Below are 13,133 nucleotides of genomic sequence, written 5' to 3' on the forward strand. Positions count from 1 at the left end.
AAATCCAATTCAAATGGTAAATGGACCCTAGATGGATCAACTCATTCCGGGTTAATCTGATGGTAAGATCTTACAATCAATTATTGTCGCGTTTCAGTACTTTTATAAAGTCCTGCAGTAAATCTAGGACATGTGATTCAGCAAAATTAGTGAGTCATTAATCCCTCCGAAAACGACACTGCTGTTTTAAGATTATGGAAATCATTGTACTTCTCAACTTACATCACCAGAATGACGATGAATAACATGGTGAAACAGGCCATTAGAACACCACCATTCTCATTATAGCACAGCAGCGAGATGGATGAGGACCGCTGCTTAAATTGACCAAGGACAGGTCCTGTAACATTTAGCACGCTGAGAAGAGGCTAATTTCCTAGATGCATTTCTCATGCACCACAGATGGAAAATGATTTCTATTGGGAAATGAGCAAAGTTTTGGAGAGGAGAAAAGAGTGGGCCATAAGATGTCATACTTTTAACCAACCGGATTTCAAAGCTTCTGGTAGAACGTTATGACCAAAAAGTGGGAGGGAGAGGCCGAAGCCAAATGAAACTTCTCTATATAAACACCCCCACCCCTCACTCCTAAAGCCATCATCATACCCTGCGGACTCACAACTGTTGCAGGTTTCTCTCGCAGCCATGGTCTCGGCAGACGCCATCCGCACTGCGGTGGGGATTTTAGGTCAGTCAAGACATTATTCTCTACTTCACAACGGTCGTTTCCCTGAAATATTTATAGTACAGTCCTCTCTTTTACTACTATGATTATGTTGGCACTGCTTTCTTTGGACTTTTTATTCCTTTTACGAATTTGAATTATGTTGATTTACAACTCGGAGTAATCAAGCAAAATGCAATTCTAATAATATTTATTGGTGGAAAGTGACTTAAATTACAAATGATGATAATTCTCATCACAAGTTTGCGAAAATATGATTCAAAGTATGACTATTCACTGTTGCAATCCAAGTATTCTAGCAACTCATAGCACCAAAAGAAATAAAATCTCAGATTATGGTCCTCTGTTTTGTCTGGATACACACACACACACTCTATTAATGCTGTATTGACCCTTTTTTTTCTGGTGCAGGAAATGTTATAGCACTAGGCTTGTTCTTGTCTCCAGTGTAAGCACGAATTAATTACTCAAAGCTTCACAGACTAAGATATTAATTTAGTTTTCTAGGTCTACGAAAGAACTAATTAATTAAGTTAGCCTCTCTCTCTCTCTCTCTCTCTCTTTCTCAGGCCAACCTTTTATAGGATATGGAAGAAGGGTTCAGTGGAACAATTCTCCCCGGCCCCATATCTTGCCACCCTTCTCAACTGCATGTTTTGGGTGGTGTACGGGCTGCCTCTAGTGCACCCCGGCAGCACTCTGGTCCTGACCATCAATGGGTCCGGATCCCTTATAGAGTTCTTCTATGTGTTCCTCTTCATCCTCTATTCCGAAGGGCCTCGAAGGCTTCGCGTGCTCCTTATTCTCCTCGCCGAGATCGCCTTCGTGGCCGCCGTGGCTCTCTCCGTCATTGAGGCCGCCCCCGACTACGACCGCCGCACTTTGATCGTTGGAATTCTCTGCGTCTTCTTCGGCACCATGATGTACGCCGCTCCGTTATCGGTCATGGTATGTTTGGGTAGTTAAACGGTTGGTAATATAGTTCATAGCACCACCATCATCCTTCTATAAGATAAAAGGGAACGGCAGTCTCTTTGGTGTCAATTTAATCATAGAACGCAGCTTTTCTCTGTGTTTGTGTTCATATACATGCATGTCGCGCCAGGGCTAGGTACAGTTACCAATTAGGTGGAATAGGGTCAAGAGACTCTGAAACTTGGTTTTAGTTAGTGGTTTAATTGCAAGGCTTATATCCCATGCGATTTCAGGTAGGGGAGTGAGTTTCTAATTCTGCTAGTGGCAGTGTGGCACTGAAGTGCTTTCACTAGCGCTTCCCTTTATGTTTCGGTTATGTTTATAGCTTTAATTTATGGCACAGCAACTGCTTAAGATGTCTATAGTTTGCATGGAACTGATGCTTGCGCACATGCATACACATTAGGATGTTTGCCCAACCTAGTGTCAAGAAATATAGGCCACTATTTCTTGTACCAACAAAAATGTGAGCCATTCTTTTAGTTAATCTTCTTTCTTTTTTTTGGGACATTGATTTTCTGTGAATGAGGGCTGGGTTGTGTTTTTTGATGGGTGCAGAGACTGGTGATTCAGACAAAGAGCGTGGAGTACATGCCTCTTTTCCTCTCAATTGCCTCTTTCTTCAATGGCGCTTGTTGGACCACCTATGCTCTCATTCGTTTCGACCTTTTCATCACTGTAAGTGCTCGTCCTTCCCTCTCTCTCGTGCACCAAGAACCAACCAATTTGGGGGTACTGGCTCGCTCCATCAGTTCAGTCCAAGAACAAAGACAAGTTGACAACGCTACTACTGAAACAAATTACGTTCTTGGCGGTGCAAACAGCGACCCCCCAATTCGGGGACAAAAACAACAAACTCATCTATTTTAAGCCTAGCCTATAAGCATAACAGGGTTTCTTTGTCTCGTCCCCAGATACCCAACGCCCTTGGAGTGTTATTTGCAGTAGCTCAGCTGGTTCTACACGCCACGTATCACAAATCCACAAGGAGACAGATTGAAGCTCGGAGGAGCAAGGCAGAGCTGAGTTTGGTTGAGGTGGTCGCCATGGGAGAGACCAACGAGACCCGCAAGGAAACCCAGAATGGCCATCACCCGTAGACCCAGAACACATGATGCAGCACAGACACCGGTCGCTAATTTCCACTTTCTTGTTGCTAACCGTGTCTCGGTTTTTTGTTCTCCGTGTCGTAGTTTTATACCGTCTTTTTTGTTTACGACACCGGCTAGGTTTCCATCTCAACCAAGACATCGGTTTCGTTCGTCGTTAATTCTGGAGGAGTTCAGAACTGAGCTGCTCATGCTTTCAAATCTCTGTGCCAAATCTCTTCCATGCTTACAAGAAACATGGAACTTCAATACTTTTAGGATGCTATGGAAGCCACATTGGATTTCATGTTTGCAGATAGTATGCACGGTGTCTGCAATTATGCACCGCAGCTGAATGCCATCATTTTCTGAAAGCTTGTGGTGCATCATTGCAGCCAAAATAAACAAATCTGGGAGCACAGTAAATTGATCAACACCAAAGCCACTAGCTTGGTTTGATCAGAAGTAACAGTCAAAAAGCATACACCACCCATAATGCAGATTTAACAAATCGAGAGAACTTGTTCTTGCAACTTACATCAACTCAAAACTCTGAAAATATCTTGACGAATGATCGTGCAAGAGAAAAAAAGATTCAAATAGGCTCCTTCAAGATCATACATCCCCTGGATTCTCAAATCAAATATATAAGATAAACAGTTATCTTTGGAGATATAAGTTTCTCATACTTAAATCTTGGCGTGAAAGCAATATATAGATACATCACATTAAACCAGGAGAAACACCACATCATCCTGCCAAATTCAAATGATGAATACTTACATTCACCATCAAATCACATAAAAATAGACTTGGAAAAACCACTCAGCACCTTAGGATCCTACAGAACTATGTATATATTTCAGGAATACAGATTAATTCAAATTTAAGAAAGACAATTTGGAAAAAAAAGAACCCAAGGAAGACAAACTCATACCAAATGAAAGGCTAAAAACAGAATGCAATATCTTTAAACTGATATTTTTTGTGCACCCACTACAAAAGTTTATAATCTAATTTAGAATTCATCATGAGACCCTATAACTCAAACTACATATCCTAAGTAGACCAAAGAAAATTTAAGAGGCAAATACATCAAGAGAAAATAAGTATAGCCATCGCTACTCTGCAATTCTGTTATTTATGATATAACTAATATAAACAAAACATTTAAAGTACATATTGAAGCAAAATAATCCAGAATCTACAACCATGCACCATCAGGCTGCTGCCAAAGTCATAATATACATCAACCAATGTACCAGAAATAGCTATTACTAACTTAATATATTTCTTCTTTATCCTGCATGATCAAGTTCAAAAATCTGCTATAATTTCCCCTCATGAATTTCCTACCAACCTCCAGAGGTTCATATATCTTCCTAATGGGCAAATGCATGATGTAGATGAGGATATAAAACAAAGGATAAGCAAAGAAACAATATTAACGCAAAATTTTAACATCATCTGACCAACCACCTCAAGGATAGGCATCTAATAATTTTTATATAGGAACATCTGATCAACCAGTTAGGAGCTATTGGCAGCCAATTTGTGCAAAAAAAAAATGCCAAAGATTAGTTCTACTCCCAGTTCACCCCTCCCAGGACCTCAAATTGCCAGGACCATAACTGGGTAATGGCCTCAAATTTTATAACACCAGCAGAATGTAACAAAGCTATCACAGGATCAACCCTGCCCCTATATTCTGTTAAATCAAGCACCAAACCATTAATCCAGTTAGCAAATGCTATCAGATTTATCTTATTTCTATTTTACTCCGCATTGCTGCATAGAAAACCAAGGGAAAACATAAGAACAACCAAACCAGCTCACCCACACAAAGATTTCTTTCCTCAGATGGATTTATTTTCTATTTCTCAGCTAATTATCAAGGTTATTGCAACAGATAGATGTTTCACTTAACTTCGATGAAATGAAAGAAAGACAGCCAAAATAGATATGCTATCTATCAACTTCTCCACCCTTAATGTATGTCAATTTTTCCAGATTCGACCACAAACACTAGATGAAAAATCTGCCGGGACAAGCTATGAAGAACATTTGCATGCATAACAACACCTTTATTTCCTTATATTCTCCATATTCCAAACTCCAGTCACCACAAGTTCTTCTCATTTTTATATTGAGTAATATAAACACTAGATGGCCATGGCGCCGCTGCCGTGGCGTCTGCTATCCACCATCGCCGGCATCGTGCGTACCAGCTGCCCATAGGCACCTAGGTCTTCCTCGACCTCACCGCCACCTCTGTTCACAAAAGCGTGCATGAATGAGGTAATGTGGCTCGCGATCTCCTTCTTCTTCGTGAGGGAGGGGAGGAATCCTGCGGACCAGAAAGGCGCCAATGGTGTTGACCACGTGTGGCACGAGAGTGGTGCCGCCGTGAGAGAAGAAAGGGATTTTGAGGCCGGGGATCGGAGAGGGAGCAGACATGTGTGGGCGAGAGAGCGGGGGCATTACGCGGAATAACCGGTTGGGAACCGGTTAAGTTTCCACCAACAATCAGCAAAAAAACATATCATCAAACAGGTTGAGTTTTATAACTACTGGCAGTAAAACATCAGTTTCTTTGCAATGCCTTTCACAGATTTCAATGCTGCAGGAATCCATGAATCTTTTCACAAACTACTAGGATCATCCACTACTAAGATCCGGTCGACAAGAAGGAGCTCGAGGCCAATCGAGGCCAAGGAAGGCATCAGTGAGACGGGTGGAGACCACAGACCAGAAAACCGAGTATCGAAGGAAGGCAGGGAGGAGGGGGATTGGGAGGTGGGGGCACCACGGTCAGGAGAGGAGAGGCATGGTGATCGTAATCAAGAAGAAAAAGGAAGAGGAAAAGCTCGCAGCTTCTGACGACAGGCCAAAGTCACTGAAAATGGATTTTTTTTTTTTTAGTACAAATTGGTAAAAAGTGGGGGAAATGGGTTTCAGGACCAAAAGTGACTTCAGCAACTCACTTTCACGGACTAAATAATGGGGTGGACCTAAGTCCGCTTTGGCAAAAGTAACTTCGGACCACTCCGGCCCAACCAAATTTTTTCACGAAAACATAAACAAGCACGCTTTATTCTTTGCACAGTAAAAACTGCCATCAAATTATTTTCATTGGCCTTTTATTCCTCCATTTGATTGTATTAGAATTGATCTACAGAAAAATAAAGAAGCATTACAAACACCTCAAATGCTTGTTTAAGGAACTGTTTTGATAATTTGGCCGAAGATTCTATTGAATTCGTGCACTGGGCCAGTATAACCAGCAAAATCAGAGAATTATAGGCTGCGATAGGCCTATATTCATAGGTACCCAAGAATAGCTTTAGAATAGACCGGTGCGAATCCCATAGGCAAAAAAAAAAAAAAGATCTGCTGATATTTTCTTCCTATAGGATTCGGGCCAGCATACTTCAAAACTATTTTTCAGATAATTATCAAGGTTATTGAAACAGATAGACGTTTCACTTAACTTCGATGAAATGAAAGAAAGACAGCCAAAATAGATATGCTATCTGTCAACTTCTCCACCCTTAATGTATGTCAATTTTTCCAGATTCGACCACAAACACTAGATGGAAAATCTGCCAGGACAAGCTATGAAGAACATTTGCATGCATGACAATACCTTTATTTCCTTATATTCACCATATTCCAAACTCCAGTCACTGCAAGTTCTTCTCATTTTCACTCTCTACTAATTTAAACATACTTATTCTCCGAATGTGATTGAATCGTGCTCTTTTTTTAATTCAAATTTGCGTATTAGTTCTGGCCATAACTAAAGCTAAGATGGCAATGCATCACACAAAGCACAAGGAGTGGATCATATGAGTCTTTGAGGGTGCATGCTTCTCAATTCAAAAAAATTTCTCCAATGAAACATTAGGGCATTTCTAGCTACTATAACACCAAAGGCAGAAAGTAGGCCCCAAATAAGCTTTTCAGCAATTTACTCCATCACCTAGAAAATAGTGATGAAACTTAGATTCCTCATCCCTTCTCCATACAGGAGAGTCCTTGTTCCAAATCAGAAATATAGCTCCATCATACCAAGCCATTTGCTCCAAAACACTTCTCATCCTCGAGCTCATAGTCACACAATATTTCTATCTCTAAAGATATTTTATCTCACAGGTCACAGTTAGACCCTTGTAATATATTATACTCTTTAGATAAAGGAATGAGTTATACAAACTACCATCCAAGAAGACCAGGATAATCTACCAACTTCTTTAAACCAACATGAAACTAGTCAAAGATGATATCATTGGCACATTGCTGATCCAGATAAATTTAAGATGTAGTGTTCCAATACATTCTTTGGCATGTTTAGAATTATGAAACTCTACCCATATTGGAGCACTTACTGGTTCATTCCAACAATAATACCCTTCAGTATCAATAGGCAGCCCCACAGCGTATATGGCTCTAAGTTGATTTTTGGACCATTAGTTCTACATCTTTAGAACAGATTTAGATTCCAAAACCTCCAATGACAATATCTTTGTATCATAGCCGAAGATTCATCATCTCATTTCACGCAATCTAAGTCAAGATCATCAAACCTAGATATCTGATGCCAAGGCCTCCAATAATATGTCCTGTTTGACACTCTGGCTAAAACACTAGATACTGCTAGTAATGACTAAAAGATGATTCCTTCTTACCAAAAAAAAAAAAAGAAATTTCTACAATCAGATAACAAAAAATTTCCCACTTTGAACTTTCCACGATCAGGAAACATCAAAGTTTTCACACTTAATACAACTATAATCTATGTTTCTGGAATGCATTCAATTCAACAACATCAAGACAGAAAAACGGAAATTTTACTTGATAACCATTATTCAAATCACTAAAGACAGACTATTGATACAAGGAACAACCCTAGAATCCCATATACGACACATCACCATCAACATAAGAATAAAACTCAAACAATTATACATGGGAATTCTTAGATCCATCATCGGCCATCCTGAAAACTAGAAATCCATTACCTTGTAAGAAGATCTCATCTTGTCATCACTTACTTATAATGAAAGGCAAAAAATTAAAAAAGAAAAGATAGACTTCAAACAAGAACTTCATCAGAAAGAAGGATATAGCTGATTGTAATGTATGGTTCAAACCCTGGTCGATGGGTGGACCACCAGAATCTTAGATCTTGTCGATGTCCTCGTCCTCGAACTCGATATAGTCGTCGCCAGCACCCTCGTCCTCCTCGTCGAGGCCTCCAGCGATGCCCTCGTTGAGGCGAGTGCTGTCGGGGAGCTCGCCATAGGCCTTCAAGAGGCGGGCCTCGTCCGGCATGTACTTGAGGATGACGTCGGCCTTGTCGTCCTGGTAGTCGCGGAGGCCGACGAGGACGATGTCGCCGGCGGCGATCCAGACCTTCTTGTGCATCTTGCCGCGGATATGGCAGAGGCGCTTGGTGCCGTCGATGCACATGGCCTCGCAGCGCCCATTGCCGAGCATCCGGAGCACCTGGGCGTACTCCTGCCCGTCCTCCTTGAACACGAGCTCCCGCTTCTCGTCGTCCGCCTCGTTCTTCCCCCTCTTCCGGTTCTTCCCTCCCTTCCCCTTGTTCTTCGGCATCTCTCTCTTCTTCTGGCTCGCCCTCTAAACCCTAACCCTAGATCGGTTTCTTTACTCCTTTGTTTCTTTTTTCTTCTCTCCGCCTTGAGAGAAGGATTCCTGTGGGCGTGGATCGCAAAAAGGGGCCAAAGGGAGGTCGGGGTTGGAGACCGCCTTTTATATGGTAGGGATTGGGAGCAGATTATATGGCGGTGGATGCTTCATGTGTGGCCACGGTTCTCGACGGAAACTTCCTTCGTTTCTCGGGGCTCTTTTTCTTCTCTTTTTCCTTTTTTTTTTTATTTAATTAATTATTTATTTATTTATAACGGCAGCTCACATACGTGAATACGACCAACAAAATCAAAAAATAAAATATTGGCACCAGCCTATAATCTACCTAAATGAAACCTCTAGAATGGTGAACTTTGCACATTTTCTAAAGAAAATCCTTTGATGAACGGGTCTAATTTGATCTGGTAAATGGGTTTTGAGGAGACCTTGCATGCAGTCCCCGTCACCACCGACTTGTTCGAGAGTGTGCTCATCTCAAAATTTAACTTGAAATTAATTAACTTGGTTAATTAAGTGCAGCCAATTTTTTTGTGCTTCCTTGTTAAATGAATCAAGATTGAGCTGGGCATAGCTCACTTAGTTTCAACTTAATATATATTTAATTTATTATATAATTATTAGATTAAAATCATATATTTGTTCTCTATCATGGAACAATAACCTTTACCTTGGCCCAAGAAGCTCTAAGGTCCTGCTTCGAATTATTGTTGGTAATAAAATTTTTATCGACAGAGTTTTGGTTAGTACAGATTTTAACAAAAAGTTGTTTACTGTCTAGTAACTATATTTCTACCCATCTAACTTGGTCAATAACACTTTAGAATATATAGGTAACTATATACTAGAAATGTTGTTGGGACAAAAAGGTTGGTAGTTGTTTGGTAGGCTGCATGTCACTCACCACCTCACTTGTCCACTCTTTTTTCTCCCACTGACTAAGCATCCAACTTGAGGTGGAGCTCCTGAAATTACAAATGGAGAAATTTAGACCCCTGGCATCAGCAACAAGAAGAAGACCAAACTGGGCCGGCAGATGCGCTCTGCCATGCCAAATAAAACTCCCTTCGGTGTCTTGGATACTAGCCAATCTGCAGGTTGATTACCTTTCCTATAGATATGAGACAGTTTAAAAGCCCATATGGAAGATTTCAGCTGTAGTATATACTTCAGCAAAGGGTTAGTAGGAGGTAGAAACAGTGAAACAGATTTAATCCAAGAGATCACAATTAAAGAATCTCTCTCCGACCATATTTGAGAAGCTCTAAAGTGGAACACTACAGTGCACAAATCTTGCCAAGTAGCTATTAGTTCTGCCATGGGCACCGGACGTAAAGGAATTTTAATGCCTGCTACCTGAAGAAGAGCTCCCTGGTGATCTCTTACAATAAATCCTGCCCTTGCAATCGTGCATCTGATCGAGCCATCGAAATTAACTTTCAGCACTCCAAGAAGTTGGGGTAGGAATTAAATGGTTGTGGTTGAAGGTTATCCTAGTGTCTCGGTCGACTGTTGGGGTAATTGGTAACTGGTTTTCAAGGATGACAGCAACTTATTATCACTTCCTGAGATCTAATTGTGTTCCTCTGGAACAGTTTTTCATTAATTCCTTGCAATCTAAATGAGCTAGGCTACATAGGCAGCAAGAGCTTTCAGCCCATTCTCTACCTTGGCTTGGGAAATGAATTCATCCAAGGCCGGCAAAGATGATAGGAAGAAAACTCAGGCCACACATACAATTCAGCCTTGGCCAACATTGTCCGGCAAAGGAGCAACACATGTTCACAATCTTCAACTATACCTGGGGAGAGATCAGACGCTTGCATGTCCCCCCTGCAAGAAGCCTCTTCTAAACAACGCCTCTTTTTTTTTTTCTATTTTTTAAAATAAAAGTATCATACATAACGTATACGAATACAACCAAAAAAATCAAAAAGTAATACATTATAGAGAGCACTATGCAACTCAACTCGCCCACCCATAGGTGATTCCTTAAATGGTCAGCAATAAAGGAAGTAACCCAATCTATAGCCCCATTAGCCTCTCTGAACACATGCCTCGCCAAAATCACAATCTCATCACAAACCATGGCTCGGATGTCTCTCAGCAGTAGGTGGTAATCGCCAACCCCACCCAAGGCCTGTAGAATCCACCCAATGACCGTCGCAGAGTCACCCTCCAAGAGAACCTCTTTCTCCAGCAAAGTATGTCGAATATAGCTCAATCCAAACCAAGCCGCTCTCAACTCCGCTGCTGGCATCAAGGTGTCAAATAAGTGGCAGCCCCCGGCCATGATTACCCTAAAATCCGAATCTCTGATAACGAAGCCTACACCTCCACTCCTGCCCTGCAAGAACAACACTTCTTTACTAACAGCCTTTTGTTCTCTCGTTGTCCCCTCTCAAAGTCCCAGCACCTTTACTCCACTTCCTTTTGGATGTTCCCTCACAATTCTCGATGCCTCCTCCACCACCTTATTCCCGCTCTTCCGATCCAGCATCCATCCTTTCTTCAACAACCATGCTGCTGTGCTCTCTTAGTGATTTTGAGTTAGGGTTAGAGCTTGATTTGAAGGATGGGGTGATGGGCAGTCTCGTCCCTTTTCTTAAGTAGCACTTCCACATCTTCAACAATCCCTCCTAATCCAATACGATCTCATCATTGCTATCTCCTCTCTTTTATCGGTATCTTCCCTTCCCCATCCAAGTGCAAGCTAATGAACCAGGTGATCGAGCTTCAGCATGGATTGGGCTGAAGCTTTAAGACTGAAACAAGTTGAGCTCAAGCTGGCCCAAAACATATACGGGCCAATCTAGAGCTATGCTTTATAGATTCGAGCTGAGCTCAGCTCGGTCGGGTTGGGCTTACATATGCACCCCTACTCAAAAGGCTTCTCCCAAAGCTTATCTCCATCTTTTCTTTCTTTTTATGAGAAGTGCCTAAAGGCTTGGAGTAGAAGGCGTCCATTTAGTAATTTTGAAATAGAATAGAAGGTAAAAGTTACTTTGAAAGAATGCAATTCTAGGCATTGCATGCAAAGTCGATAGGTACTGCAAAGTTTTCAATTCATCAACCAATGGAAAATAGATTCGTGTACCAAAAAAAAAAAAGAAATTAAGTTCAAAACCTACTTTTTTCCATAATTCATAATTTCAATATATTCAGATCAATCTTATTCATCTTATTTAGAAAAAAAAAATCTCTTTTTTATTATCAAAGGTAGAAAGAATGTAAACTTGGTAATACATTTCCATGATGTCATTATGCTACAAATATTTGTTCAACTCTAACTCTTTTTCTCAAAAAAAAAAAAAGGCTTGGAAGCTCAACCTTATTTTTATTTTTTTTAAAAAAAACATCTCCATTATCAACTTTCATAGGGAAACGGTTTTGTATGCTGTAACTCCACTATATATTAGTAAGACTAGCAACCACAATATAGTAAAGATGCCAATTGTGGATACTGTTTTTGTTAAGAGTGATGCTTTACAACATTATTACACCACTCCTTTCTATTGGCAATAGAGAACTTGTGCAGTACATGTGAAACATGTAGGGGCTGAGTTCAAATTCTCTGCGTTTTGATTTTTGCACCGTAGAATTCTATACTAACATGAATGGCTCTCATTTATTCTGAAAATATGTCAGAGAAATAAAGAAGAGCCATTCGTCTCCAAAATAGACGATGTAGGGATAGACAAGCCTCTCTACTAACCTATCAATCATGTGGGCAATAATTGGAGTGGTATGGTGAAGGCGTATGCTCTCTTTGTAGACTGACCATGTAACACGATGAGAAATCGGTTTCCCTAACATCTTCTTGTTATTGTTGTTGCTGCGTTGTCTTTGTCATTGTCATCGTGGTTGTTGTGGTTGTTGCTTCTGATAATGATATAGAAAGGCGGTGAAAGCACCGTAAGATTACCGCCTGATTGTTGTCGATGATCAATCATCATGTACGGTAATCTAGACCCTCCCCATGTCACGCCAGTTCACCGGTTGCCCGATGCCAACGGTACCGCTATTGGCACGTGCAGCATTTCCATATTGTTGTTGAAGACCAGAAGTCTCATGTCTCACGTTGCATAAATCTTGGCAACCAGTCGGAATGCTTGACTGATGATTGCACGTGAGAGGCGTGAAGGAAAATAGAGGATGCGAACTCTTCTCCACGGACCCTAACGGACGAACGTGGCCAAATGGGGTCAACAAAAGTGACGGGATTGAGAACATTATCTTATAGATTAATCTAAACTTTTTTATCCCAATCTTATTAATCGTTACCTTTCTACCGTTACGATTGGGTTCTCACCATGGAAGAAGACAAATACCATGGAAGACACGTACCGCTGATCGAATAACAAAAATAATTTTAGTTCTAATGTAATAGTTGATTGCAGCACTACACAAAAAAAAAAAAAAAACTGTGAACCCAAATAACTATATAAAAAAAAAATAATCGTATGGGCATATATTTAGTCTCACATTGATTACTATTTGTTGGGTAAATTTTGGATATTGTCCTTCTTAGATAAAGTCTTGAATTGTTATAAATAGTATTAGAGCAGATCCGATCAATAGCCTATATGAACCAGAAAACACCGCAGCATAAATATATTTAGGCTGACCATGAGCCGATGGTGGTATTTATGATTAAATTTGAATAGATTTTGATTCTTCGTATGACCAGAATGCTAGTGGGACTATGTGATGAC

The 13,133-nt window shown here is 40.7% G+C and overlaps 2 protein-coding genes across 3 annotated transcripts; one reads left to right on the top strand and one right to left on the bottom strand.

Moving 5' to 3' along the window:
• Positions 1-556: 556 nt before the first annotated feature.
• On the top strand, positions 557-3,055 carry LOC103697053 (bidirectional sugar transporter SWEET4-like). 2 transcript variants are annotated; one of them, XM_008778822.6, is made up of 5 exons: positions 558-688; positions 1,097-1,133; positions 1,255-1,633; positions 2,219-2,338; positions 2,575-3,055. In XM_008778822.6, exons 1-5 carry the CDS (start codon positions 646-648, stop codon positions 2,758-2,760), a joined length of 765 nt encoding a protein of 254 aa, XP_008777044.3. In that variant the 5' UTR covers positions 558-645; the 3' UTR covers positions 2,761-3,055. The 2 variants fall into 2 exon arrangements, with proteins under 2 accessions (XP_088565682.1, XP_008777044.3); XM_088709556.2 differs by having other exon boundaries at positions 557-688; positions 2,219-2,667.
• Positions 3,056-7,584: 4,529 nt separating this feature from the next.
• On the bottom strand, positions 7,585-8,598 carry LOC103697054 (eukaryotic translation initiation factor 1A-like). Its single transcript, XM_039128566.3, has one exon. The coding sequence runs from the start codon at positions 8,365-8,367 to the stop codon at positions 7,930-7,932; it is 438 nt and encodes a 145-aa protein (XP_038984494.1). The 5' UTR covers positions 8,368-8,598; the 3' UTR covers positions 7,585-7,929.
• Positions 8,599-13,133: the final 4,535 nt, after the last annotated feature.

Source organism: Phoenix dactylifera, chromosome 1 (assembly GCF_051530095.1).
Source record: "Phoenix dactylifera cultivar Ajwa chromosome 1, Ajwa_hap1_PhDact_Kaust_v1.1, whole genome shotgun sequence".
Taxonomy (NCBI): domain Eukaryota; kingdom Viridiplantae; phylum Streptophyta; class Magnoliopsida; order Arecales; family Arecaceae; genus Phoenix; species Phoenix dactylifera.

Coding starts and splice junctions, on each gene's coding strand:
- LOC103697053 (XM_088709556.2), top strand. CDS start 646: ATGGTCTCGGCAGACGCCATCCGCACTGCGGTGGGGATTTTAG. Junction 689..1,096: donor CACTGCGGTGGGGATTTTAG/GTCAGTCAAGAC, acceptor TTTCTGGTGCAG/GAAATGTTATAGCACTAGGC. Junction 1,634..2,218: donor CCGCTCCGTTATCGGTCATG/GTATGTTTGGGT, acceptor TGATGGGTGCAG/AGACTGGTGATTCAGACAAA.
- LOC103697054 (XM_039128566.3), bottom strand. CDS start 8,367: ATGCCGAAGAACAAGGGGAAGGGAGGGAAGAACCGGAAGAGGGGGAAG.